Source organism: Salvelinus fontinalis, chromosome 10, assembly GCF_029448725.1.
Source record: "Salvelinus fontinalis isolate EN_2023a chromosome 10, ASM2944872v1, whole genome shotgun sequence".
NCBI classification, from domain to species: domain Eukaryota; kingdom Metazoa; phylum Chordata; class Actinopteri; order Salmoniformes; family Salmonidae; genus Salvelinus; species Salvelinus fontinalis.
In genome coordinates, this window is record NC_074674.1 from 29,696,551 (window position 1) to 29,720,937 (window position 24,387).

A 24,387-nucleotide genomic window follows, 5' to 3' on the forward strand; every position below is an offset into this window, starting at 1 on the left:
TGGACAAGCAATGTCAGAGCGGCATAGACTAAGATTCAGTAGAATAGAATACAGTATAAACATATGAGATGAGTAATGCAAAATATGTAAACATTATTACAGTGGCCAGTAATTTCAAGTCTATGTATATAGGGCAGCAGCCTCTAATGTGCTAGTGATGGCTATTTAACAGTCTGATGGCCTTGAGATAGAAGCTGCTTTTCAGTCTCTCGGTCCCAGCTTTGATGCACCTGTACTGACCTCACCTTCTGGATGATAGCAGGGGGAACAGGCCATGGCTCGGGTGTTGGATTTCCTTGATGATCTTTTTGGCCTTCCTGTGACATCGGGGGCTGTAGGTGTCCTGGAGGGCAGGCAGTGTGCCCCCAGTGATGATTTGGGCAGACCACACCACCCTCTGGAGAGCTCTGCGGTTGCGTGCGGTGGAGTAGCCGTTGCCGTACCAGGCGGAAACCACATGCTTGTGAAAATAGTACCAAAGCGATACTAAAAAACCCTGTAAATTCAGATAATGAGTGAAATACAGTATATTGTTATATAACCCAGGTATTTCAGCAGTACACTATAATTCCAAATGGTAGAACATAGGGTGACTTTCCACTTTGTCCTATTAAAGCACACTGGCTGATGAAGAATGATGATGTAGTATTCACGGCAACATCCATGTATGATTTGGTTTTACCTTCCAACATAAATTGAGGTCAAATGGATACATTTATGTAGTAAAAATATAGAAATGTACACTGTTCAGCAGTTATCAAACTATATATGTTAACTAGGAACTACATAATTTGTGTCCAGTAGTTATCAGTTTTTAGTAGTTAATTAAGTGATGGTTAATTGTATTTTCACAGCCCACAGGTGTGACTAATTGTCCCAGTTAATTCAGCAAGCATTCCCATTGGACAATTCACCTGATCATGTGACTTTGATTCCCTCATGTTTTTGTGTTCTCGGCCACTGCCAACAGGAGGTGGATGCAGTCCCATGATTTTTATTTTATACTATAAAAAAGAAACTGGAAACACTATCCTGGACACACAACATCTTGAGTGTTTCGTGGATCTCAACTGATATTATTTTCCTAAAAATTATAAACATAGACAAACAGTTCTGTCAAATATGAAGAACAAACTAGTGAGAAGCACCGAGGTAAAGACAGTTTCAAGTTGGATATTCGACGGATATTCGCGTTTTCAAACCATTTGAGCAACAGACTCCAAATAAGTGTCATTATGTTGGAAAAATTGCGCACAACATTGCACAGGTCTTATTTTCATGATTTGGACATTAATTCGCTTTCCAAAGCTAATAAACATGTGGAAATGTGAGCAGCATTTTGTATTCCTAGCTCAATTAGTTAGGGAGCGTAAACAAAGTAAAAACTTTTTTTACATTCGAATTTCAATAGCTCATTGGTCATGTGACCTACTTAACTCAAGCAAGGTCCAGAACGTCCACTGACTACCCTTCTATATTGCACACCCTTTAGTTTGTCCATTTTCATCTCACAAGATTTTACATAAATTTTTCAACACTTAGAATTTCAATAACTCCTTGGCCATGTGACCTAGTGACTTCAAACAAGGTTCAGAATGTCCACTCAGTGGGCCTACACATTGCACACCCTTTAGTTTGTCCATTTTCATCTCACATGATTTGACATGAATTTTTCAAAATGTAAAATTTCAATGGAAATGGCTGAGGATACACAAAAAATGTCTGGTATGTAATGACATTTAATTCAAAGTAAATGTAAATTCTTTATTTTTATGTAGTTGTGTCGGACAGACATATGTTCAGTTCATGCCTATGATTTCAGAGTTCAACAAAGCCAAGAACTGCTTCATGTGTGCCACTGATAAAGAACCTGGATGTGGCCCAAAGACTGACTGGGTTAGTAACTTTATTTAACATGTTTATAATCTTTTGACAACAGTGACGGCATGCAAGACAATTTATGATATAACACAATGGATGGCTAATTTGTCATTCGTCATACAACATTGATATTATTTTTTAACGTGTTACGCTTTGTTTTGTTTTAGATTGAATGTTTTGCATGCCAACGGTGGTTCCATGTGTTGTAACTAGGAATGAAGACAAAATAGTACAACAGAGTAAAGAACACAAACTGGAAGTGCAGTCTTTGTTGTTGAAAATGTATGCTATACCCCATCCACACTGAAGAGGCTCTGAAATGTACATCAACCAGGGATAAAGAGAAAGTTAACACTGTGAAATGGTTCATACTTATTTCAAGTTAAGTGTCTGTTGACATGTTGGAAAATATTAAAGGTCTACAATTTCTGTTTAATTTGTCAATATTCAATTTTTATTCATTGATATACTGGCCACCATTACTGTGGTTACATGTTCAGTGTTTGTATTGACCAGTAAACCCACTGCAGCCTACCTCAATAGCTCACTCTCCATCCCTGTTTTGGACAATTAATAGCATGACTCTCGTACTTTGCCCTTTTCCTTTATGGTTGATATTAACGACGAAAGGAGATATTATCTGTCTCTCTCCTATTGTGTACCGCTGTTAAATACTGTGGAAAAATAAAAAACTGGGAAAATAAGAACTTAGAACTACCAATTATTATAGATAAATATTAAAGAAAAGGGTAAACACAACACTGGACTGAACCCCCTAATTGTCAAACTAATATTAATGTACAACAATATAGAAGACACATGACTAGAGGTTATGCAATATGGGTGTATATCCACTGCACGCTTCTTAGGTGTGTAATTGACAACACCAAAGAGCTATTGACATTTAAAACTATGAAAAATGTACGTTAAACCGCGAGATTTTACAGCACACAAACAAGAGTGTACAATATAGAAGTGTACATTCTGCACCATGTTTGAAGTCAGTAGGTCACATGACCAAGGAGCTATTGAAATTCTAAATGTTGAAAAATTAATGTAAAATCTTGTGAGATGAAAATGGACAAACTAACGGGTGTGCAATATAGAAGGGTCGTCAGTGGACATACTGAACCTTGTTGGATGTCATTAGATCACATGACCAAGGAGCTATTGAAATGTTACATTTGGAAAAGTTCATGTCAAATGATGTGAGATGAAAATAGACAAACTAAAGGGTGTTCAATGTGTAGGCCCTTTGAGTGGACATTCTGAACCTTGTTTGAAGTCACTAGGTCACATGACCAATGAGCTATTGAAATTCTAAATGTTGAAAAATGTATGTAAAATCTTGTGTGATGAAAATTGACAAACTAAAGGGTGTGCAATATAGAAGGGTAGTCAGTGGACGTTCTGAACCTTGTTTGAGTCCAGTAGTTCATATGACCAATGAACTATTGAAATTCAAAAATGTAAATAAATAATTTCAAATAGTGCGAGATGTAAATCAACAAAAAATAAATTTGTGCAATGTGTGTCTATGCCATCGGGTTAGCTAGAACCAGTTTTGAAAGTTTTAGGTTAAATAGCTGTTGGAATTTGAACATTTTGATTTGTCACTATGTTGAATGTCCCTAACTGCTGTTGGTGGACGTAAGGAAAACTACAGGCGAATAAATATCCGTCGAATATCCAACCTGAAACTGCCTTTACCTCGGTGTGAGACGCACGATCTGTCATCTTTAATTTAACATATTTTCTAGACTCATAACCTGCCGGGAAAATACCACCTGATTGGGAAAGCCACTTGATTTTAAGTCCCTAGAGAAAATGAAATAATGTAGCCTACTGTCATGAGTTTAACAATATTTCAAGGACAATTGGACTATAATCAATTTGGGATGGATTTGAAACAGAATTGACCTCAACTCTAATTTGACACTGCTTTGGCTTACCCCTCCTGCTCCAGTCCACCTCTGTCTATTTCAAGGGGTATAACATAACCTTTGGGCTTATTTAGAAAATGATTAACATCAGATCCACAAGCACTTCTCATTCGTGGCCAGCAAAATGTGCATGGTGTTTTGTGGTTATTTTAGTGTATCCGACCAGTAGGTGGCAGTAATGTTCTTACAAAAATCTGCAACAGAAGCTGTCGCACTCAATGCGGAAGAATATATCAAATACTTCCGGAGGTCAAACGGGTGAGAGTGGTTATGATTTTTGTGTGACATTTCTTATTTTCCATATTACAAGTTGTTATATACTTTGAAAACACACGTGGGTGGTTTGTCCTTGGACAGGAACTGAAAAGCAGCAGGTACGATTTGAAAATACTATAGAACACGGTTTTAGACTAGACTAGAGTTAATGGTAGGGTTAGTTGCAAGGTTACCAGTGTGACACAGACAGGTTCCCCCTAAATCCTGTCTTTGACTCTTTTGCAGGGATGGCTTTATTGGGGAGTCTGAGACCAGCGTTGACATCATTTCTGCATGGTAATGTCATCGTGCCTTCGTATTACATACACACCATCTCTACTTCAGAATACCCTCAGCATCTTATTTAGGCCCATTTATCAGACCGTGGGGATCCCTCATCTCTGGGACAATTTTTTTAATCAACAAAAGTTGATTATAGAAAATCTGTAGCCAACACCAGTTATGTTTACAGTTTTTACTCTCGACATTAGAAATTGGAGTAGATATCTTATGCACTCTTTGTACCCTAATACAGTGTCTCAGTCTGTCTCCCAATGGTCCGGACCTGCCCTCTCCAGAACTATGGCTACGCTGAATCAGATGCATCGCCGTGGAAAGCCATCGCCCCCTCCCCCGAGTGTCAGTGCCATGTTCGGCCGCCCCCAGCTGAAGGCAGTAATCCTGAAGACAATGATCCGGAAACCCAAGAAGCCAAACTCGGCCAACCGTAAATGTGCCAGAGTCCGCCTCAGTAACGGCAAGGAGGCAGTGGTGTTCATTCCTGGGGAGGGACACAACCTCCAGGAGCACAACGTAGTGCTGGTGCAGGGGGGCAGGACACAGGACCTGCCAGGAGTCAAGCTGACTGTGGTCAGGGGAAAATATGACTGTGCCCATGTTGTGAAGAAGAAAAATAACTAATGGGGACATGGGAGAGGGCGGTGGGGTGGGAATGTGTTTTTTGTTGTGTTTGCGTAATACATGTGTAAGTTTAAACATGAGTTGGATTCAGTGATTGATCTCTCTTGTGATTTATCCCATGTTTCAGTAATTCCCATTTTGTTTTGTGGACTTCAGCAACCGGCCCTTTGTTTCCAACGATGAGCAGTCAGCTCGAAGAGGATTTGCGCGATTCAAATTAGTTAAGAAATACGATTATCATATTTTCAGATTTTGATATTGCGGCATTTTATATTGTTTAATTAAAATTGAATTAATATTTGCAATGTTAGTGTATTATATGTACAGTATTTGTCAATTTTATTTTGACATTTGAGAAACCACCCGATTAGACTACAATCTGGAGAAACAGGCGAATGACAGCAACTCTGCGACGCAAAACGCGTGGTGGAGGCGGGGCAGAATATTTGAAAGTGGCGGGCAAGACGAGATCCATGGCAGGCACCGACCGAAGTTCTCTTTTGAGATAACAAAAATCAAACGTTCAGTCTAGATTTCTTACGACAACTGGTGTGTGGTTATATGCGATTTATGAACTGACAATTCTTATTCTATCGTCTGAAAAAACATTTTTTTAGAAACGTTTAGCAAGCTAGAGGCACACACATTTTAGCTAACGTTAGCTAGCCACTGTACAGCTCATTGCAGGGGTGAAGACCAACGTCTTGTCAGACCCTAAGGTAAGTGACCGTCCTCCTTAGCTATCTACTAAACTTATTTGGATGGGTAGAGCATGAGTCATAATGGTGGTTAGCTAGCCCGATGATATATACAAGTTAACGTTAACTAGACAGGTACTGTAGCTAGGTAAGTGTGCTGGCTAACAGCCGCGGTCCGTACTATTACCAGAGGGGTTTGGTCGGTTGTCAATAAAATCACAATGAGGCTAAAATAGCTTTCAGAAAATACATTTCCGATTTGCAAATCTTCCAATGACAACATTGCTTTAAAGAATTGGCCACCTTTACACAATCCTGTTTTGAATCTGTCAATCACCTGATTTCGAAGCATGACAAAGGAGGATGATAAGTCGATCCCTGTGCGGGTTGCCCTGCGGTGTCGACCTTTGGTTGCTAAAGAAATCAACGAGGGTTGCCAGACCTGTCTCACTTTCGTGCCAGGGGAGCCACAGGTCAGCAATCTATGCCACAAGACAAAGCACTTGTCCTGATGTTTTATGTATCCGATTTCTTACCTAGCTACATAACTACAATGTATTTTCTAATAGAATTAATTTATCTTGCAGGTGGTTGTTGGCACTGAAAAGGCGTTCACATACGATTATGTATTTGATCCTACAACTGAACAAGAGGAAGTCTTCAACAGTGCTGTTTCACCATTATTGTGTGGTCTTTTTAAAGGTATGGAAGACAAACCTTTTACTTTCACACAGTATTATCCATAAAACCAGTAAGCTGACAAAATGGGATGGGATCAATAAGCTGTATGTTTCTACTTATCTTTTAAGGCTATCATGCTACTGTGCTTGCATATGGACAGACTGGTTCAGGGAAGACCTTTTCTATGGGAGGAACATACACCTCGGCCCAGGAGAATGAGCCCACCGTTGGAGTCATCCCCAGGGTGGTCAGAATGATCTTCCAGGAAAGGGAGAAGTATACCGATTGTGAAATCTCTCTTACAGTGTCTTATCTGGAGGTGTGTGGGAACCTCTTATTTTTATTATTTGATTGTCATAACACAAAGCCATAGTTTGATTGTAATAGCAGACAACAAAACAATTCCGTTCCTCTTCTCAGAAAATCAAAACAGGAACTTGTAAATGCCAAAAAAGCGAGTTTTCTGATTAATGAATAAATACATCTCATTGTTTCTGGAAGTATCCTGCGCATGTTTTTCTGGAACATTATGTCTACATTTTATTTGCCATAGATATACAACGAAGAGATCCTGGACTTGCTCTGTCCATCGGCATCCAAAGATAAACCATCAACCATCAACATTCGGGAGGACCCCAAAGAGGGCATAAAGGTGAGTGAACTGTCTGTAACCGTTGAACATGTTGCCTTAATTTGTTTAAATGGACCGTTTTGTTTTTAATCCATTCTCCATCTGCCTCCCTATCTTAGATTGTGGGCCTGACTGAGAGACAGGTGATGTCTGCCCATGAGATGGTAGGCTGCTTGGAGCTGGGGAACTCAGCCCGCACTGTGGGCTCTACTGCGATGAATGCTGCATCGTCTCGCTCCCACGCAATATTCACCATCACCCTGGAGCAGCGCAGGGGGGCAGACAAGTCAGTCTTTTCTTTCTTCCTCCCATAAATCTCACCTTCTAATGTTCTTCCCAAGGAAACGTTGCAGTTCTTAAATTTATCGGATACGCAGAGCATAAATATTGTTTATATACAAATATCTCTTGATATAGATAATTCAATACATTTTATTTAAGTTTGTCTGCAAGTTGATTTGTCCTCAGTTCTTCCTTTTTGTTTCCAAATTTGTGTTTAGATCTGACACCGTGGTGTCAAAACTACACCTGGTGGATCTGGCTGGCTCTGAGAGACAGAAAAAGACCAAAGCTGAGGGAGATCGTCTAAAGGAAGGTGAGTTGATTACCCGAAGCTAATCCTTTATATAACAAGCTTTCATTGACTGTATTAATCTGTGTACTTTAGTATTGTTATGGTCAATTATTAGCACAATCTACATGTTTTAAATGACAGTCACAGTTCAAATTCAATGCTTGATTTAGTTTAGTATCAAAACCTTACTGATTTTCTGCTTTCATCCTGTCTGCCCCAGGCATCAGCATCAACCGAGGCCTGCTCTCCCTGGGCAATGTGATCAGCGCCCTCGGTGACGAGAGCAAGAAAGGCACCGGCTTTGTGCCCTACAGGGACTCTAAACTAACCAGACTGCTGCAGGGTGAGTGCTCAAATGGATGGTCAGCTTATGCAGGTGTTATTGACACTAACTGTGTTTGGGCAGTCCATATCCTACTGCCCATAGGATCTTTCTGGGTCCAGTATCAATTTAGGATTTGCTTATAAGTACAATGCAGCCTAACATAACAAAGATGGTGTCATGTGGTACGAGACCTTGTGGTAGTCAGATGACTGAAAGAACAGTCAAGAGAGCAGTCAAGAGATGACAGAGAGCAGTCAAGAGATGACTGAGAGAGCGGTCAAGAGATGACTGAGAGAGCAGTCAAGAGATGACTGAGAGAGCAGTCAAGAGATGACTGAGAGAGCAGTCAAGTTATATACCCTAAGGCAGGGAAGGGCAACTGGCCTACATCACGGTTGACAACTCCCAGAGTGCAAAGAACCTTGGCGTGACCATCGACAACACCCTGTCGTTCTCTGCAAACGTCAAAGCAGCGCCGGCTTTGACTGCATATGTGGATGTGGTTACGCAGACCTGCGAGCCCCTGCAGCTGCTCATGATGATTTCAGATTTTGTGGCCCCCACCCCCATCTGTTGTCCATCCCTGCTCTAAGGATTCAACACAACAAGCATTCATTAAAATCTAGCATGTTTTTCTTAGATTTAGAGACTGAATCGGTTGTATATATATTATACTAAGTCTTCATGTTTTGTGGGGGTTAAATAATAAATACTGCTCTCCTTCAGATTCATTGGGAGGTAACAGCCACACCTTGATGATCGCCTGCATCAGCCCTGCAGACTCCAACATTGAGGAGACGATAAACACGCTGCGTTACGCTGACAGAGCCCGCAAGATAAAAAACAAACCTGTCGTCAATGTGGACCCTCGAGCTGCTGAAATGAAACGCCTGAAGCAGCAGGTAGTGACAACCCTACTGAGTGACCGTATAATTTGTGTGTTGGCGAAGTTGAAATGATTTTAAGTGTTCATTGTTTTGATGGGAATGTTTCCTCCTCTTTTGAACACAGGTTCAGGAGTTACAGGTGATGCTTCTGCATGCACGTGGAGGTGTGGCACCAGTGCTTTCTGGGTAATTACTATGCAATTTATTTTGGAATAATTTCCCCAACTAAGATACAGTCAGGTCTAAAGTTATTTGAACCCTTGATAAAGATCAGCAAATTAAATAAATAATACAATACTGAGCTATATTGCATGCACAGAGAATTTTTATTTATTTAACAAGTAATACAAACAAAAAAAGATGGCGGTCAAAATTATTGGCACCCCTGTTTTCAGTACACCCTTTGGAAGGATAATGACACTGAGCCTTTTTCTAAAATGTTTAATGAGATTAGAGACCACATTGTTCCACAAATAAATGGTTAATTGACAACAAAATAAACATTTTGCAATGGCCATCTCGGTCTCCGGACTTGAACCCCATTAAAAACTGGTTTGAATTGAAGAGGGCAGTCCATAAGCACAGACAAAGGATAACAAGGAAAACGGGTGTTTTCTTCCCCTTTTTATATATATATATATATATTTATTTATTTTACAAAATGTTTCAGAGTAATTGTGTTACTATCAAATAATAGAATTTCCCTCTTGTTTTTTTGTTTTTTTTGCCGTATAATATAGCTCAGTATTTTGATTATTTTATAGTCTTTTTGCACATCCTTATCAATGGTGCCAATAATCTTGGACCAGACTATATGTCGTCCTCTCCATCTATTGAGCCAAAGAGTCTGTCAACCTATGATGACTGAACATCCATACTGGTAACATTTCTTCTCTGAAAAGGTCTGAGCCAGCGGAGAACGTGTCTAAGATCCTGGAGCGGACCCGTACCCTACAGGATGAGAACAACAAGCTGAGCCGTGCGCTGAGCGAGGCAGCTGGCCAGACTGCCTTGATGCTTGAGAGGATCATCATAGTGAGGATGAGGGCCTGTCGTAATGCCATACAGCAGGCCATGCCAACATCACACAGCAACGCTGACTGACCATCCATAAACATATAATTGTCCTTTTTAGTTATTCATTTTTGGAAAGATATTTGGCGGTATTACCATGATCGTCACGTGTGCCATCCTTATTTGTCACCCCACCCACAGACGGATCAAGCAAATGAGAAGCTGCAAAGCAAATTGGAAGAGTTGAGGCAACATGCAGCGTAAGTCTGAACGTCTTTTTGTGAACTAACACTCGCACTTGACTTTTTTCCCCCCTTACGACCTGACTTTTCTGATAGCTACTTTATTGAGGAAAAGTTAACTTACTATGACTGTGATATGTGGTTGTACCACCTAGCTATCTTAAGATGAATGTACAAACTGTAAGTCGCTGTGGATAAGAGACTAAGGACTACGCTGTAAACAGTTAAATGTCATGTGCTGTGCCCATGGTCTGATTAGGTAATTGGCGCCATAATTATTTGTGTTAAACACAAGGCTTATCGTTTAGGTGTAAGGTGAACCTGCAGAGGGTGATGGAGACTCTGGAGGACCAGGAGTTGAAGGAGAATGTAGAAGTGATCCAGAATCTGCAGCATGTCATCCTGCAGCTCCAGGTACGGCTAGACGAGGGAGCGCTCACAAGGCTGGATCTACTGATGCATTACAGACTCCATTCAGTCCTATGTGTTTAGCAAGCAAAGCATTTTCCCCCTGAATTTCATAGTAGCTAAGCTGTTTCTGTGCAATGTCATAACCTTATTGATCATGCTAGTCATAAGGGTAAAGGACACTTGATTTATTCTGTTTCATTGTACACATTGCACGTGTCAACGTTTGAATGGCTCGATATTTTAGTTCCCTTCCACATATTCAGTCTAATAAGAAGCTGCTCTGCATCCTGTCTGGGTAATAATGTCTGCTCTTTTTCCTCCAGGATGAGAGTGCTGGCCTTGCTGCCACCATTGAGGCGTTGGCTGCAGACTGTGGGGCTGAAGGAGAGGACAGCCCTGATGGGCCAGGGAGTGGCAGCAGGACTCCAACTGATGGCTCTCCTTCAGTAAGTCTGGTCATCTACATCCACTCCTCTAATGCAGAAGGCTGTCTGCTGCAGATTTACTCTTCCTGACATGTATCTGATTCTGTGCAGGTGTTTTGGGATTATTGCATTTTCACTGATTCTATAGAATTGTTGTGTGTTTTGTACAACAGGTCTGTTTTTGTTACCATACAAACAAACATACATCTCTTCACAGGCTGCTGCTGACAAGGACTCTCCAGAGGCCTTCACTACCCAGCATGCCCTGCGTCAGGCTCAGATGTCCAAGGAGTTGATTGAGCTCAACAACGTTCTGGCTCTGAAGGAGGAGTTTGTCAGGAAGATGTGCCAGAACGACAGCCACCTGGAGCCTATGCAGACTGAACACCAGGTAGGGTTGGAGATTACAGACTGGAGAGGGAAGAGAAAATATGGGTTGGCTGTAATGGAGGTTCAGAGGGCTGAAACAGGGAGGGCAGCACAGCACTTTGATTCTTATCCACTGGGAAGGTTTCAAACTGAACTGTTGAAGCAGCTTTTTAATCGGAACTCCTCATTAACGGTTCCCCTCTAGAATAACATCAAGAGCCTGCAGACATCAGTGGGCTCTCTGCAGAAGGAAAAGGAGGACCTCATCCAGGCTCTCCAGTCTGCCAAGAAGGATGTCAATCAGGCTAAGTAAGACTAAGTATTTTAATAGCGTCTTTATGTTTAGGCTGTGTAGTCAATTGATATGATAGTTATGTCACAAGAGTTTCCCTCTCTGATAGCCAAGAGCTTGGTGTGTAACAGAACTTTACGTTTAGTATAAGCATTTCTCTGCAGTAGAATGGAATCATCAATCTCATTTCCTTCTGTCTTTCTCCCTCCCTCTCTTTCTCTCTCTCCATCTTTGTCCAGGCTGAGTGAGCAACGGAGAAAGCGTCTGCAAGAGCTGGAGGCTCAGATCACAGACATGAAGAAGAAGCTCCAGGAGCAGTCCAAACTCCTCAAGGTCAAAGAGTCCTCTGTTCGCAGCGTGGCCAAGCTCAACCATGAGATCCAGGTATGACAGTGTGCTTTCCTCTGGTGTGTCACTGTCATGACACTGCGGGTATACTGTGAGCTGTGGATATACCAGTTACTCTGAACTAATGGGCACTGTTTTTCAGGACAAGGAGAGGTTTTCAGTGTGGATCTGATCAGTCAATGGGCTTTTGAAATGAAATGGTTGAATGTGACCTAGTGATGGTACTCTAAGACGAGGTTGTTGATGGCTTCTCTGATTGTCTGCTCTCTTTCCCTGTAGGCTATGAAGAGTCAGCGTGTACAGCTGATGAGGCAGATGAAGGAGGACTCTGAGAAGTTCAGAGTGTGGAAGAACAAGAAGGACAAGGAGGTGCTTCAGCTCAAGGAGAAGGTGTGTGCGACGTGTGGTAGCGACTCTGTGGTGGACTCACCAGTCCATAGATAAGGCACACTGTTCACCACTTTTATATCCATGTGGTTTAGATGATTGATTTAGTTTTTTTCAATAACAATACATTTCTCACCTCTCTCAGGACCGTAAACGTCAGTTTCAGATGGTGAAGCTTGAGAGTGACTTCCAGAAGCAAGCTAATGTCCTGCGTCGTAAAACTGAGGAGGTGAGGCCTAGGTCTATTCAGTGGTGTAAAAATTCGTGAAAGTACTACTTATTAAGTCGTTTTTTGGGGTATCTGTACTTTACTATTTCTATTTTTGACAAATTTTTAATGTTTACTTCACTACATTCCTAAAGAAAATTTTACTTTTTACTCCATGCATTTTCCCTGACACCCAAAAGTACTCACTACATTTTGAATGCTTAGCAGGACAGGAAAATGGTCTAATTCACACACTTATCAAGAGAACATGCCTGATCATCTACTGCCTCTGATCTGGCAGACTCAATAAACACATGCTTTGTTTGTAAATGATGTCTGAGTGTTGGAGCATGCCCCTGGTTATCTAAAAATAAATGGTGCTGTCTGGTTTGCTTAATATAAGGAATTTGAAATTATTTAAATTACTTTTGATACTTAAGTATGTTTTAGCAATTACATTTACTTTTGACACTTAAGTATATTTAAAACCAAATACTTTTACTCAAGTATGATTTTCCTGGGTGACTTTCTATTAAGGTATCTTTTACTCAAGTATGACAATTGGATACTGTTTCCACCACTGGGCCTAATCGACCAGAAAAACATTTTTTGTCAATTCTTTAATTGTTGTTAGCTGGAACTATGGTGAGCGGTAGTTCTAACTCTACAGGTGTTCTCCTTCAGGCCGCAGCAGCCAATAAGCGTCTGAAGGATGCCCTGCAGAAGAGGAGTGAGGTGGCAGAGAAACGAAAGGATATCCATTACAGAGGGATGGAGGGAGCAGCCGGGAGAGTGAAGGTCTGGTCAACTATATTTGTTTGGTTCTGTTTGTGTACTGTGAATGATTTGATCAGCGATTTGTGAGGGGTCCTGGTTTGCAAGAAAGGAACTGATTGCCATAAGGTGTTATGCGAATGTGTATGCTGTGGTGTAAGTGATTGTGTGTGTGATTTAAATGTGCTGCCTAGGGTTGTGAAATTTCAATAAATTCCATATTTAAAAAAAATCCTGGTTGTATGATTTGCGGAATAAGTAGGGAAACCAGGGAATTTATTGAAAGGTCCTGTAATTTTACAACCCTAGTACTGTCACTGTGTATGAATGACTGAGTAATGTATGCTGTTACCTGAATCTGTGGGCAGACCTGGCTCCTGAACGAGGTGGAGGTGCTGGTGAGCACAGGGGAGGCGCGGCGCCACCTGCAGGACCTGCTGGAGGACAGGAAGATCCTGGCAGAGGAGATCTCCCAGCTTAAACAACAGATGGAGGCAGGGGAGCGGCCTGCTGCCAAAGTCAGGGTAAGTGGAGTCCTTGTTTTAAAAAGATCAATGACAATATGAGCTTTTACTAAATGAGGTGTCAGTGGAAATTTCCACTACATGAGGAAATTATGCTTCTCTGTTTTTCTACAGGAGTTAGTTCAAGGGGAATGGAAACACTAGGCTTTAGAACACCAGCTAACTAAATCGCCAGATTGGCATTGTTGCATCACTGGCAGGATTTCCAAAAACGGTCTCAAAGACCATGAACTCTGCGTCACCTCAAAGACAACATTTAATGTAAAAAAGACAAGAGAAGTGCTAAATCAAGTAGATGGCTAGCTCGCTACCGTGCCTCATTTTGGCTGACTGATTAAAAGACAATCTGAAAAAATACTATAATTACCAACATAAAAACAAATTGAATACAGTTTCTTACCTTAATGATGTTGTCCTTAACTTTGACAGCTTTGTCATTGAGATATGAGAACCCTTTCAGGTCAAGTGGAGCCGAGGTGCCTCCTCGTTGCAGCGTTCACTTTCAGTCCCCTGCCAAAACTCACAATTTGCTCAACCCTGCCAATGACGCATTGGCGTCAGTTGTTTCTATGGCAATTCAAGATGCCGCTGCCCATACCTCCTAATAATTGTTCAATATCAAAAACCTAACAATAGAGATGTTAAATGCATATTGTTTAGTATCAGTGGACAGAATACATCTCTTTGCTTAGCTTTACTTCCTAAAGTGTTTCCATTCCCCTTTGAACAGTTTTTACTGTGTTCTCGCTCTCTACTCCCACAGCGTCGGACCCTCGTCATCTCAGAGCTGGAGAGTCAGGGAGAGCTGGAGGCGTCTCTCAGCAAACAGGTGGACAATCTGGGGACAGAGATAAACCTCAGGTGAGTCTGACTAGTACAAAACTAACTTATTACATCCCGCAGCTGAGGGATTCCTTCTAACCTAAACATTGACCTATATTACATCCCGCAGCTGAGGGATTCCTTCTAACCTAAACATTGACCTATATTACATCCTGCAGCTGAGGGATTCCTTCTAACCTAAACATTGACCTATATTACATCCCGCAGCTGAGGGATTCTTTCTAACCTAAACATTGACCTATATTACATCCCGCAGCTGAGGGATTCCTTCTAACCTAAACATTGACCTATATTACATCCCGCAGCTGAGGGATTCCTTCTATCCAAACACTAAACATTGACCTCACCTTACTTCAAATGCATTTGATTTTATTACATGACTCTACTGACGTGAAAGGCATCCACATAATTTGTGTTTCAGTTGCATTGCATTGCTATGCATTTTTGCACTGTCATTGTGAATTCCTGGCCTAGCTTGCCTGGAGAAATGTTGATGTCATAGTGAGGGTTTGCTCCAAAGCTTTTCACACCTTCCAAAGCATACGCCTTCCCCATCTGCTCTTTTGTTAATTCCTGTTGATAGGATATTGTGACGGCTGCCAGACGCAAGTCCTTAGAACAGAGTAATGATATGTGAGAAAGTATTTACATTTGGGCAGGTAAATCAAACTTGATTTGTGTAGACCCTACCGTGAAGTTACTTATAAGCCCTTATCCAACAGTGCAGTTCAAGAAGAGTTAAGAAAATATTTACCAAATAAACTAAAGTAAAAAATAAGTTGCACAATAAAATAACAATTACGAGGCTATATACAGGGGGTACCGGTACTGAGTCAATGTGCGGGGGTACAGGTTAGTTGAGGTAATTTGTACATGTAGGCAATGGTGAAGTGACTATGCATAGATAATAAACAGCGAGTAGCAGCAGTGTAACAACAAGGGGGGGGGGGGGGTCTATGTAAATTGTCTGTGGCCATTTTAATAGTTGTTTAAGCAGTCTTATGGCTTACGGGTAGAAGCTGTTTAGAAGCCTCTTGGACCTAGACTAGTCAATGACCATTTTTTGGGCATCCCTCTGACGCTGCCTAGTATATAGGTCCTGGATGGCAGGAAGCTTGTCCCCAGTGATATACTGGTGATTAAAGGCGAAACACCCACTGATTCGAAGACACACTACTGAGCATGTGTCCCAAAATTGACATCTTAACCCAGTCTAAGAAATAAACCTCCCATGCCACTCTGTCAACATCACGGCAAATCTCATGTGAGTGCATACCATCTATTGGCACAATGGACAGTTTTAACATCTCGTCCCGTGTTTTATGATTCTGGGCCGTACGCACTACCCTCTGTAGTGACTTGTGGTCGGAGGCCGAGCAGTTGCCATACCAGGCAGTGATGCAACCAGTCAGGATGCTCTCGACGATGCATCTGTAGAATATTTAGAAGATCTGGGAACCCATGCCAAATCTTTTCAATCTCCTGAGGGGGAAAAGGTGTTGTGCCCTCTTCGCGACTGTCTTGGTGTGTTTGGACCATGATAGTTCGCTGGTGATGTGGACACCAAGGAACTTGAAGATCTCCACCTGCTCCACTTCAGCCCTGTTGATGTTCATGGGGGGCCTGTTCGGCCCGCCTTTTCCTGTAGTCCCCAATCAGCTCCTCTGTCTTGCTCACATTGAGGGAGAGGTTGTTGTCCTGGAACCACACTGCCAGGTCTCTGACCACCTCTCTATAGGTTGTCTCATCGTTGTCGGTGATCAGGCCTACCACTGTTGTGTCGTCAGCAAATTTAACGATGGTGTTGAAGTCGTGTCTGGCCACGCAGTCGTGTGTGAACAGGGAGTACAGGAAGGGGCTGAATACACACCCCTGAGGGGCCCCAGTGTTGAGGATCAGTGTGGCAGACGTGTTGTTGCCTACCCTTACCACCTGGGGGTGGCCCGTCAGGAAGTCCAGGATCCAGTTGCAGAGGGAGGTATTTAGTCCCAGGGTTCTTAGCTTAGTGATGAGCTTTGTGGGGCACTATGGTGTTGAACGCTGAGCTGTAGTCAATGAACAGCATTCTCACATAGGTGTTCTTTTTGTCCAGGTGGGAAAGGGCAGTGTGAAGTGTGATTGAGATTACGTCATCTGTGGATCTTTTGGGACGGTATTTCGAATTGGAGTGGTTGTAGGGTATCCAGGAGGATGCTGATGATGTGAGCCATGACCAGCCTTTCAAATCTATGTTATTCAATTATCGCACCCACACTGCTCGCACGTGCCAACGAGCGTCTGCGTTGCCACGGCCTAAAATAGAAATCAGTTCTATTTGTGACGCAGATTGCGCTGCAAGTCCTGCCTCTCCCATCTCCTCATTGGTTTATAGAAGCAGGTACCTACGTGCCATCTCCTCGTTGGTTATACCCACGTGGGTGAGTGAAAGACGAACGGGGTCAGTGGCGGTAATGCACCTAATTTATGAAAGTTGTCAATCGCAATATAAAGTCAAGAGAAGAAAAGGACTGAAGGAAGAGAGATGACTAGAAACGATTCGGTTGACTGTTTTATGTATGGATTAATTGGCGGAGTAGAGGACCTTGTGCATTTCAGGTAAAATAACTCAGTTTATATCCCAGGACAAATTAGCTTGCAACAGCAAGCTAGCTAAATATGACAAATTAGCTAGCAAGGTAAATAGCTGAATTGCCATAAATGTTTACTGCTTTTCGACCTGTCCCCAAATTAATATAATTGGTTCAGAGTTTGTTTTGATATTTTAACCTGCGTGTCGTGATCGCGTTTGGTGTGGGGGGACAAAATAAATGTATGCACGATGGCGCACGTGCGCAGCCGGTTTGAGTTCCGTGTGACTCACATCTGCTGCCAATAGTGTTATCACACAGTCATCCAAAACAGCTGGTGCTCTCATGCATGCTTCAGTGTTGCTTGCCTCGCAGTGAGCATAAAAGGCATTTAGCTCGTCTGGTAGGCTTGCGTCACTGGTCAGCTCGCGTTTGGGTTTCCCTTTTGTAATCTAATAGTTTTCAAGCCCTGCCACATCCGACGAGCGTCAGAGCCGGTGTAGTTGGATTCAATCTTAATCCTGTATTAACGCTTTGCCTGTTTTTATGGTTTGTCTGAGGGCATTGCAGGATTTCTTGTAAGCTTCCGGAATAGTGTCCCACTCATTACATTTACATTTAAGTCATTTAGCAGACGCTCTTATCCAGAGCGACTTACAAATTGGTGCATTCACCTTATGACATCCAGTGGAACAGCCACTTTACAATAGTGCATCTAGATCTTTTAAGGGGGGGGGGGGGCAGAAGGATTGCTTTATCCTAGGTATTCCTTGAAGAGGTGGGGTTTCAGGTGTCTCCGGAAGGTGGTGATTGACTCCGCTGTCCTGCACTCCGCACTCCTTGAAATCGGCAGTTCTAGCCTTTAGCTCGATGCAGATGTTGCCTGTAATCCATGGCTTCTGGTTGGGATATGTACGTACGGTCACTGTGGGGACGATGTTGTCGATGCAGTTATTGATGAAGCCGATGACTGAGGTGGTATACTCCTCAATGCCATTGGATGAATCCTGGAACATATTCCAGTCTGTGCTAGCATAACAGTCCTGTAGCATCCGCGTCATCTGATCACGTCCGTATTGAGCCAGTCACTGGTACTTCCTGCTTTAGTTTTTGCTTGTAAGCAGGAATCGGGATGATAGAATTATGGTAAGATTTGCAAAATGGAGGGCAGGGGAGAGCTTTGTATGCATCTCTGTGTGGAGTAAAGGGGGTCTAGAGGAGTTTTTATTTTGTTTATTTTTTATGTATTTTGTGGTTGCACATGCTGGTAGAAATGAGGTAAAATGGATTTAAGTTTGCCTGCATTAAAGTCCCTTGCCACTAGGAGCGCCACTTCTGGATGAGCATTTTCCTCTTTGTTTATGGCCTTATAAAGTTGGTTGAGTGCGGTCTTAGTGCCTACATCGGTCTGTGGTGGTAAATAGACGGCCACGAATAATATAGATAGTGTGGTCTACAGCTTATCATAAGATACTCTACCTCAGGCGAGCAATACCTTGAGACTTCTTTAATATTAGACATCGCGCACCAGCTGTTATTGACAAATACACACACCCCCACCCCTCGTCTTACCAGACGCAGCTTCTCTGTTCTGTCGGTGCATGGAAAATCCTGCCAGCTCATTCATGTGTATTTGTCTATTTTTATAGACAAACATTCACATGTAATGTCCCATGGTTTTCATCCTAGGAGTGCCCAGATAGCTGACCTACAACAGAAGGTTCTGGATGCAGACAATGAGGGGCGCTTGAAGCAACGCTGGGACAACATCACTACTATGGTGGAGGCCAAGTGTGCCCTCAAGGTCCTCATGTCAGAGGTAAGACATGCGCTTATTTGCGTATTGTTGAACTGCAAGCTTATTAGTCTCAAAAGTTTTCAATGTCTTGAAAAGAATGTCATTCTTTGCCTATTAGCCTACTTTGTAAACTAATGTTTATTGACAAAATACATGGCAACCCAAAATTTCATTTGACTCTTTAGTCTTTGAGCAGATGCTCTTATCCAGAGCAACTTACAATTAATATCACCACCTCCACAGTTGGTGTCTGCCAAAACGACCAGTTCTAAGCTGGAGAGCGAGCTAAAACAAGAGAAAAGCAACGTGCTGGACCTGCAGAAGACGCTGTGTGACGAGAGGAAACTGATGTCTACCATGGACATGGAGCACCAGCACCACCTGGTGGAGCTGGAGCAGATGCACCAGGAGAAGGTCCTGTACCTCCTGGGTCAGCTGCAGAGCAAGGAGAGCAAGTCAGTGGAGAAAAAACAGGAGGAGGAGACTTCAAAGAGAGAGAGGGAGCTTCTGCAGCGCCTCAAGTTCCAGGTCTGTCACACTGTCCTCTCAGCTACTGTGCACACTAACATTCTGGAGGAATGTTCATCAGGGTCATACAGTCAGGTCTATTTATGTGCTTATGGACTTGTTTCTGCTTTTAATCCTCATTATCCAAGCAGGTTGATTTGACTTCAAGTTCAACTCAAAGTGTTGTGTTTTAGACAAAACTCTGTCAAAGACTGATCAGGGTGAATATAGGTATTCTAACCCCCCTCCTAATTCATTGCCTGTCTCTACAGGAGGATGAGATTGAAAAGATGCGGGAATTGAATGAGCAAAACCAGAGGCTGATGGATGAAAATGAACAATACAAACAGGTAAATGCCCAGATGAGCCTGTACAAGGACAATATAACACTTTAAAGTATGTACAAGAACAAAGGTCTGCAGTAGAGTTGGGTGGAATCCAGATTTTCATACAGTCATAATTTTTCTGTACCATACTAGGGTATACGGTATTACCGGAAGTGCACATAAAACAATTTAGGCAATAGGGATCTTGATCCAGTTAGCAAACCAAATGCATTGCTGTAGCCCTGAGCTGGATATCATTTATTTCACATCTTAGTTAAGTATAACTTAGTTATAGTTATATTTAACTTAAACACTCACAGGCCAGATATTAGGTTTTTCTATTGTGTGTATCTTTATTTGCTTTTCATGTTTCCCCCACAGCTCCCTCTGCTGGGATCTCTTAATTGGGCCTATACTGACTGAATTTATAATTATGCCCACCTGTGAAGTCTTGTTGTGACATTGATTGCCATTGCACGCTGAGGAAGGGCTCATACCTGACACGTTCGTGCGGCAATAAAAATGTAAATTTACTTTTGTTTACCAGCGTGCTGTCCTATTACTGTTCTTTTCATTATATACAAGGATCCACACCCGATAATTTTTTTTTTTTTTTTTAAGTTAATATAAGGTGGAGTCGAACACGTTTGTTTATTAGGTACACAACCCTGTTCATGAAAATGGATGAGTCACGTGGCCGTGGTTTGCTATATAACGCAGTCATCGAGGCATTCAGTTACTGTTCGATCGAACGTTAGAATGTGCAAAACGGGTGACCTAAGCGACTTTGAGCGCGGTATGATCGTCGGTGCCATGCGCCAGATCCAGTATCTCAGAAACGAGCGGCTTCCTGGGCTTTTCAAGCACGACAGTGTCTAGGGTTTCCCCAGAATGGAGCGATGAACAAAAACCATCCAGTCAGCGGCAGTCCTGGGGGAACAGCTCTTTGACGAGAGCGGTCGAAGGAGAATGGCAAAAAATCTTGCACGCTAACAGGCGGGCCATAAACAGACAAATAACATTGGTGTGCAGAACGGAATCTCAGAACGCACAACTCATCAGTCCTTGTCACAGAAGGGCTATTGCAGCAGACGACCACACCGGGTTCCACTCCTATCAGCTAAAAACAAGAAGAAGTGGCTCCAGTGGGCACAAGATTACCAACACTGGACAATTTAGGAGTGGAAAATCTTTGCCTGGTCAGAAAACCCCCAGTTTGTGTTGCGTCATGCGAATGGCGTAGTCAGGATTTGGCGTAAGCAGCATGAGTCCATGTACCTATCCTGCCTGGTGTAAACAGTACAAGCTGGTGTCAGTGGCGTACCGGCGTCCAATCTTTTTATTTTATTATTTGACTAGGTAATTCAGTTAAGAACAAATTCTTATTTACAATGATGGCCTACCCCAGCCAAACCCTAACCCGGACGACCCTGGGCCAATTGTGCGCCACCCTATGGGACTCCCAATCACGGCCGGTTGTGATACAGCCTGGAATCGAACCAGGGTCTGTAGTGACGCCTCTAGCACGGAGATGCAGTGCCTTAGACTGCTGCGCCACTAGGGAGCCCAATCTGCAGTAACTGCGTGATGCCGTTGCGTCAGCATGGACCAACATCCATGTGGAACGTTTCCAACCTGTAGAACCCATGGCCTGAAGAATTCAGGTAGCACGCTGCCCCCGCAATGCATGGGTGCCCCCAACCCCAAATGTTTATTTTCTTTAAATAATGTAAGGTATTTAAAATGATACCGTCGGTATTTCAAAATACCTCGGTATAAACGGAATATCGCCAAAACCTAATCTTACATGTAACCTAATATTAATTCATGTAATTTGTAAAGTGCTTTTCTCACACCCTAGGTGCTAAAAGCACAGGTTATTACCATTCTAAACATGTCTACTATTTGTTGAAACTGTCCATATCAAGCAACTTTTGCTCTGTGTTTTCAGAAACTAACACTGCTTCAGTTGGCCAGTGGGAAAAAGATCAACAACCTGCTGCCAACATCCACTCAGTCCCCAGATGACTCCTTTGAGTACATCCCGCGTAAGGTAAGCCACTGGCACGCTTCCTCACCAGTCTGTTTGATATCCAACTGTTAGAGTGGAAATTTCCCCCGTTCGAGTCTAGGGGAAGATGACCCAGACTTAGACCAGTGCTAAGAGATTGCACCATCTCACGGCTGGTGTTCTTTACCTCCTGCAGCCTAAAGGCCGGCGTTTCACTACAGCCAGGGCTCCCCTGAAGATGGCCATTGACATGGAGGAGCTAGAGTCTCCCTCAGAGTCAGAGGAGGTTGAGTGGTGCCCTGAGAAGAATGAGACCGGCCGTAACAGAAAGAGCTCCAATGTCAAAAAACCCAAGGCTACAGGGGTGAGAACATAGACGTGATGTATGGGAAATCATTTAGTGAGACCGGGGCAACGCTGTTAGTTGTTTAGAGATGATCAGATCAATATTCTTATGTATTTGTAGTGTTAAATGAGTTTTCACATCTGTATTCCTCTTCCTTCAGTGTGCCTGTAAGGGTCGCTGTGGCAACAAGCTGTGCCGGTGCCGTAAGGGAAAGATGAGCTGTGGGGAGAACTGCCAGTGTGACCATGAGAAGTGTCGCAACATGGACCACCAGATGTCTAGTATAGTAAGTTAAAATTGTCCATCTGTTGTCAGATATCTGTATACCATCACTAGTGGGAGAAGATTTCATTGTTTGTGCATTTTATTTTTCTTAATCATTTTCCTCTCTTCCTAAAATCAGGACTCTAGCGAGGTCACCGATGATGGGTCCAAAGATTTAGTTTCTATTCCTCAAGACCCCACGGCCATTAGCCCTGGTGACGCCACGTTCTTTAAACCACCCTGTGTCACTCCCACCAAGGTAGGCTCCTCTATACCAATAACGCAACAGGGCGGTGACATACCCCTAACAGACTCATCACACATCACTTTCTTTTGCACAAAGCTGCATCTTAGGTGGGTATTGGGGTTTTCAGATCATGTCCTTATTGTGCTGAAAAGACGATATTCCTTGCTGTGTTCTTATAGCTTGTGAGGAAGAGTGTCTCTGTCGAGGAGGAGGAAGATGAAGATGAGGAGGATGAAGAGAGGAACACGGCCAGCTTCTTGAAGAAGAAAAAACGAGTCCTTACTAGCTTCCAGAACAGCTTTTTCTCTGGATGTACGCCCATCAGGGAAGAGTCTTAAGGTGGGAAAGGCATGCTAGTATAGACAAGACATGCAAGATCTTAGCCTCTGCTATAGTATAGTCCTTTTATCTGTTTGTTTTTTCAGTGTTTTGTTGGTCATTTTTCAATGTCTTTTAAATGTCCTCTTACGTTCCTTGTAATAAAGTGTAGCAATTGATTCTAAATGAGACATCACTCTTTTATCGTTCTAAATGTTAGAGTGCACAGAAATTCACTTACTGTGAAATGCTGTAAATGGCCTAATTATATTTAGCTAAAATATAATACATTTAACGAGACTATTTTTAATTAGACAATCATACTAGGGAATTATTTGTCACTTGAAATATAAACGTTTAATAGTTGTATGTAACTGATTTTCTATCAATAGAAATTGATCATTTTTTAATATACATTTTTTTGTTATCATAAATTAATAATTCATGATTTTTATTTTCTGTGGAAGATTGTTTGTTTGTTCCATAGTTAATAAATCAAACATTCTTAACTTGGAGTTCTCTAACAAAAAACCCAGCTTTGCAATGTTGTTGTTAGCATTCCCATTGAAGACTACTGCAGTGTTTACACTCTGCTCCCAACCTTTTTAATGCTTCAGTCCAGAGTTAACATGACATCCACTCTGAGTCTGAACTGATGCCATTTTAAGTCTCAATCAAAGCAATGTGACTATATAGAGGGGAAAAACTTTGATACCGACGTGACCTTTTTTGTAGCAGGTTAGTAGAACTTACGCAGCAGGTTAGGAGACTGCAGTTAAGGGAAATGCCCTCCTAACCTCTACGAGAATCACTTTTGTATTGAAGTAGTGTGAAAAGATTGTCCCATATAAAGGCAGCATAGGCCCAAATTAAAAATGGTAGTGAGTCTGAGAGAGCACTTTGAAACCAAATACCTTTTGCTGAAATTGACAATGGCCCAGGGTGGTCTGGATGGTATGAAGTCTGGAAGATGTTAAGTTGAGACAAAAAATGACTAATATCCTAGCTTAAGGCCCTGCTTATGTCCTGCCCAAATACTCCTACATTTGACCAGGCTGTTTTTAATTGAGTTTCCTTATTGTTCATCCAATATTGGATTGCGTTATCTGATGATTTATGTCCACTTGAAGGGATATCATGTTCTATATGATATGTGACTGATAAGGCCATTTTATAGAGTGAGGTTTGTGTTGGATCTGTACATGGCTCTTTTTGAGCTAATTGAGCAGAGGTGATTTTGTAATGCAGTCAGTGTCTGCAGAAAATTCAAACGAGTCCTATGTCCAGTAGAAATTACACTGAACAAAACGCAATATGTGAAGTGTTTGTCCCATGTTTCATGAGCTAAAATAAAAGATCCCAGAAATGTT

At 42.3% G+C, this 24,387-nt stretch overlaps 2 protein-coding genes across 2 annotated transcripts; both read left to right on the forward strand.

Moving 5' to 3' along the window:
- The first annotated feature begins 4,046 nt into the window (after positions 1 to 4,046).
- LOC129863977 (28S ribosomal protein S12, mitochondrial-like) lies at positions 4,047 to 5,075 on the forward strand. Its single transcript, XM_055936471.1, has 3 exons — positions 4,047 to 4,198; positions 4,326 to 4,376; positions 4,615 to 5,075. The coding sequence occupies exons 2-3, from the start codon at positions 4,328 to 4,330 to the stop codon at positions 4,998 to 5,000; spliced, it is 435 nt and encodes a 144-aa protein (XP_055792446.1). The 5' UTR covers positions 4,047 to 4,198; positions 4,326 to 4,327; the 3' UTR covers positions 5,001 to 5,075.
- Positions 5,076 to 5,171: 96 nt separating this feature from the next.
- Positions 5,172 to 24,387, forward strand: kif4 (kinesin family member 4). The gene is made up of 30 exons (XM_055936470.1): positions 5,172 to 5,719; positions 6,048 to 6,171; positions 6,286 to 6,400; positions 6,508 to 6,698; positions 6,933 to 7,031; positions 7,130 to 7,296; positions 7,511 to 7,605; positions 7,805 to 7,927; positions 8,636 to 8,811; positions 8,921 to 8,982; positions 9,699 to 9,831; positions 10,012 to 10,070; positions 10,361 to 10,466; positions 10,787 to 10,909; positions 11,106 to 11,279; positions 11,463 to 11,566; positions 11,789 to 11,933; positions 12,177 to 12,287; positions 12,430 to 12,513; positions 13,177 to 13,290; positions 13,635 to 13,790; positions 14,554 to 14,651; positions 18,890 to 19,019; positions 19,242 to 19,526; positions 19,778 to 19,855; positions 21,783 to 21,884; positions 22,039 to 22,206; positions 22,349 to 22,474; positions 22,592 to 22,711; positions 22,879 to 24,387. The coding sequence occupies exons 2-30, from the start codon at positions 6,049 to 6,051 to the stop codon at positions 23,035 to 23,037; spliced, it is 3,726 nt and encodes a 1,241-aa protein (XP_055792445.1). The 5' UTR covers positions 5,172 to 5,719; position 6,048; the 3' UTR covers positions 23,038 to 24,387.

Bases quoted from the DNA above. Each gene is read 5' to 3' on its own strand.
- LOC129863977 (XM_055936471.1), top strand. From the start codon at position 4,328: ATGGCTTTATTGGGGAGTCTGAGACCAGCGTTGACATCATTTCTGCAT. The intron at 4,377-4,614 runs GTAATGTCATCG...ACCCTAATACAG, and splicing joins GTTGACATCATTTCTGCATG to TGTCTCAGTCTGTCTCCCAA.
- kif4 (XM_055936470.1), top strand. From the start codon at position 6,049: ATGACAAAGGAGGATGATAAGTCGATCCCTGTGCGGGTTGCCCTGCGG. The intron at 7,297-7,510 runs GTCAGTCTTTTC...ATTTGTGTTTAG, and splicing joins CAGCGCAGGGGGGCAGACAA to ATCTGACACCGTGGTGTCAA. The intron at 13,791-14,553 runs GTAAGTGGAGTC...CTACTCCCACAG, and splicing joins GGCCTGCTGCCAAAGTCAGG to CGTCGGACCCTCGTCATCTC.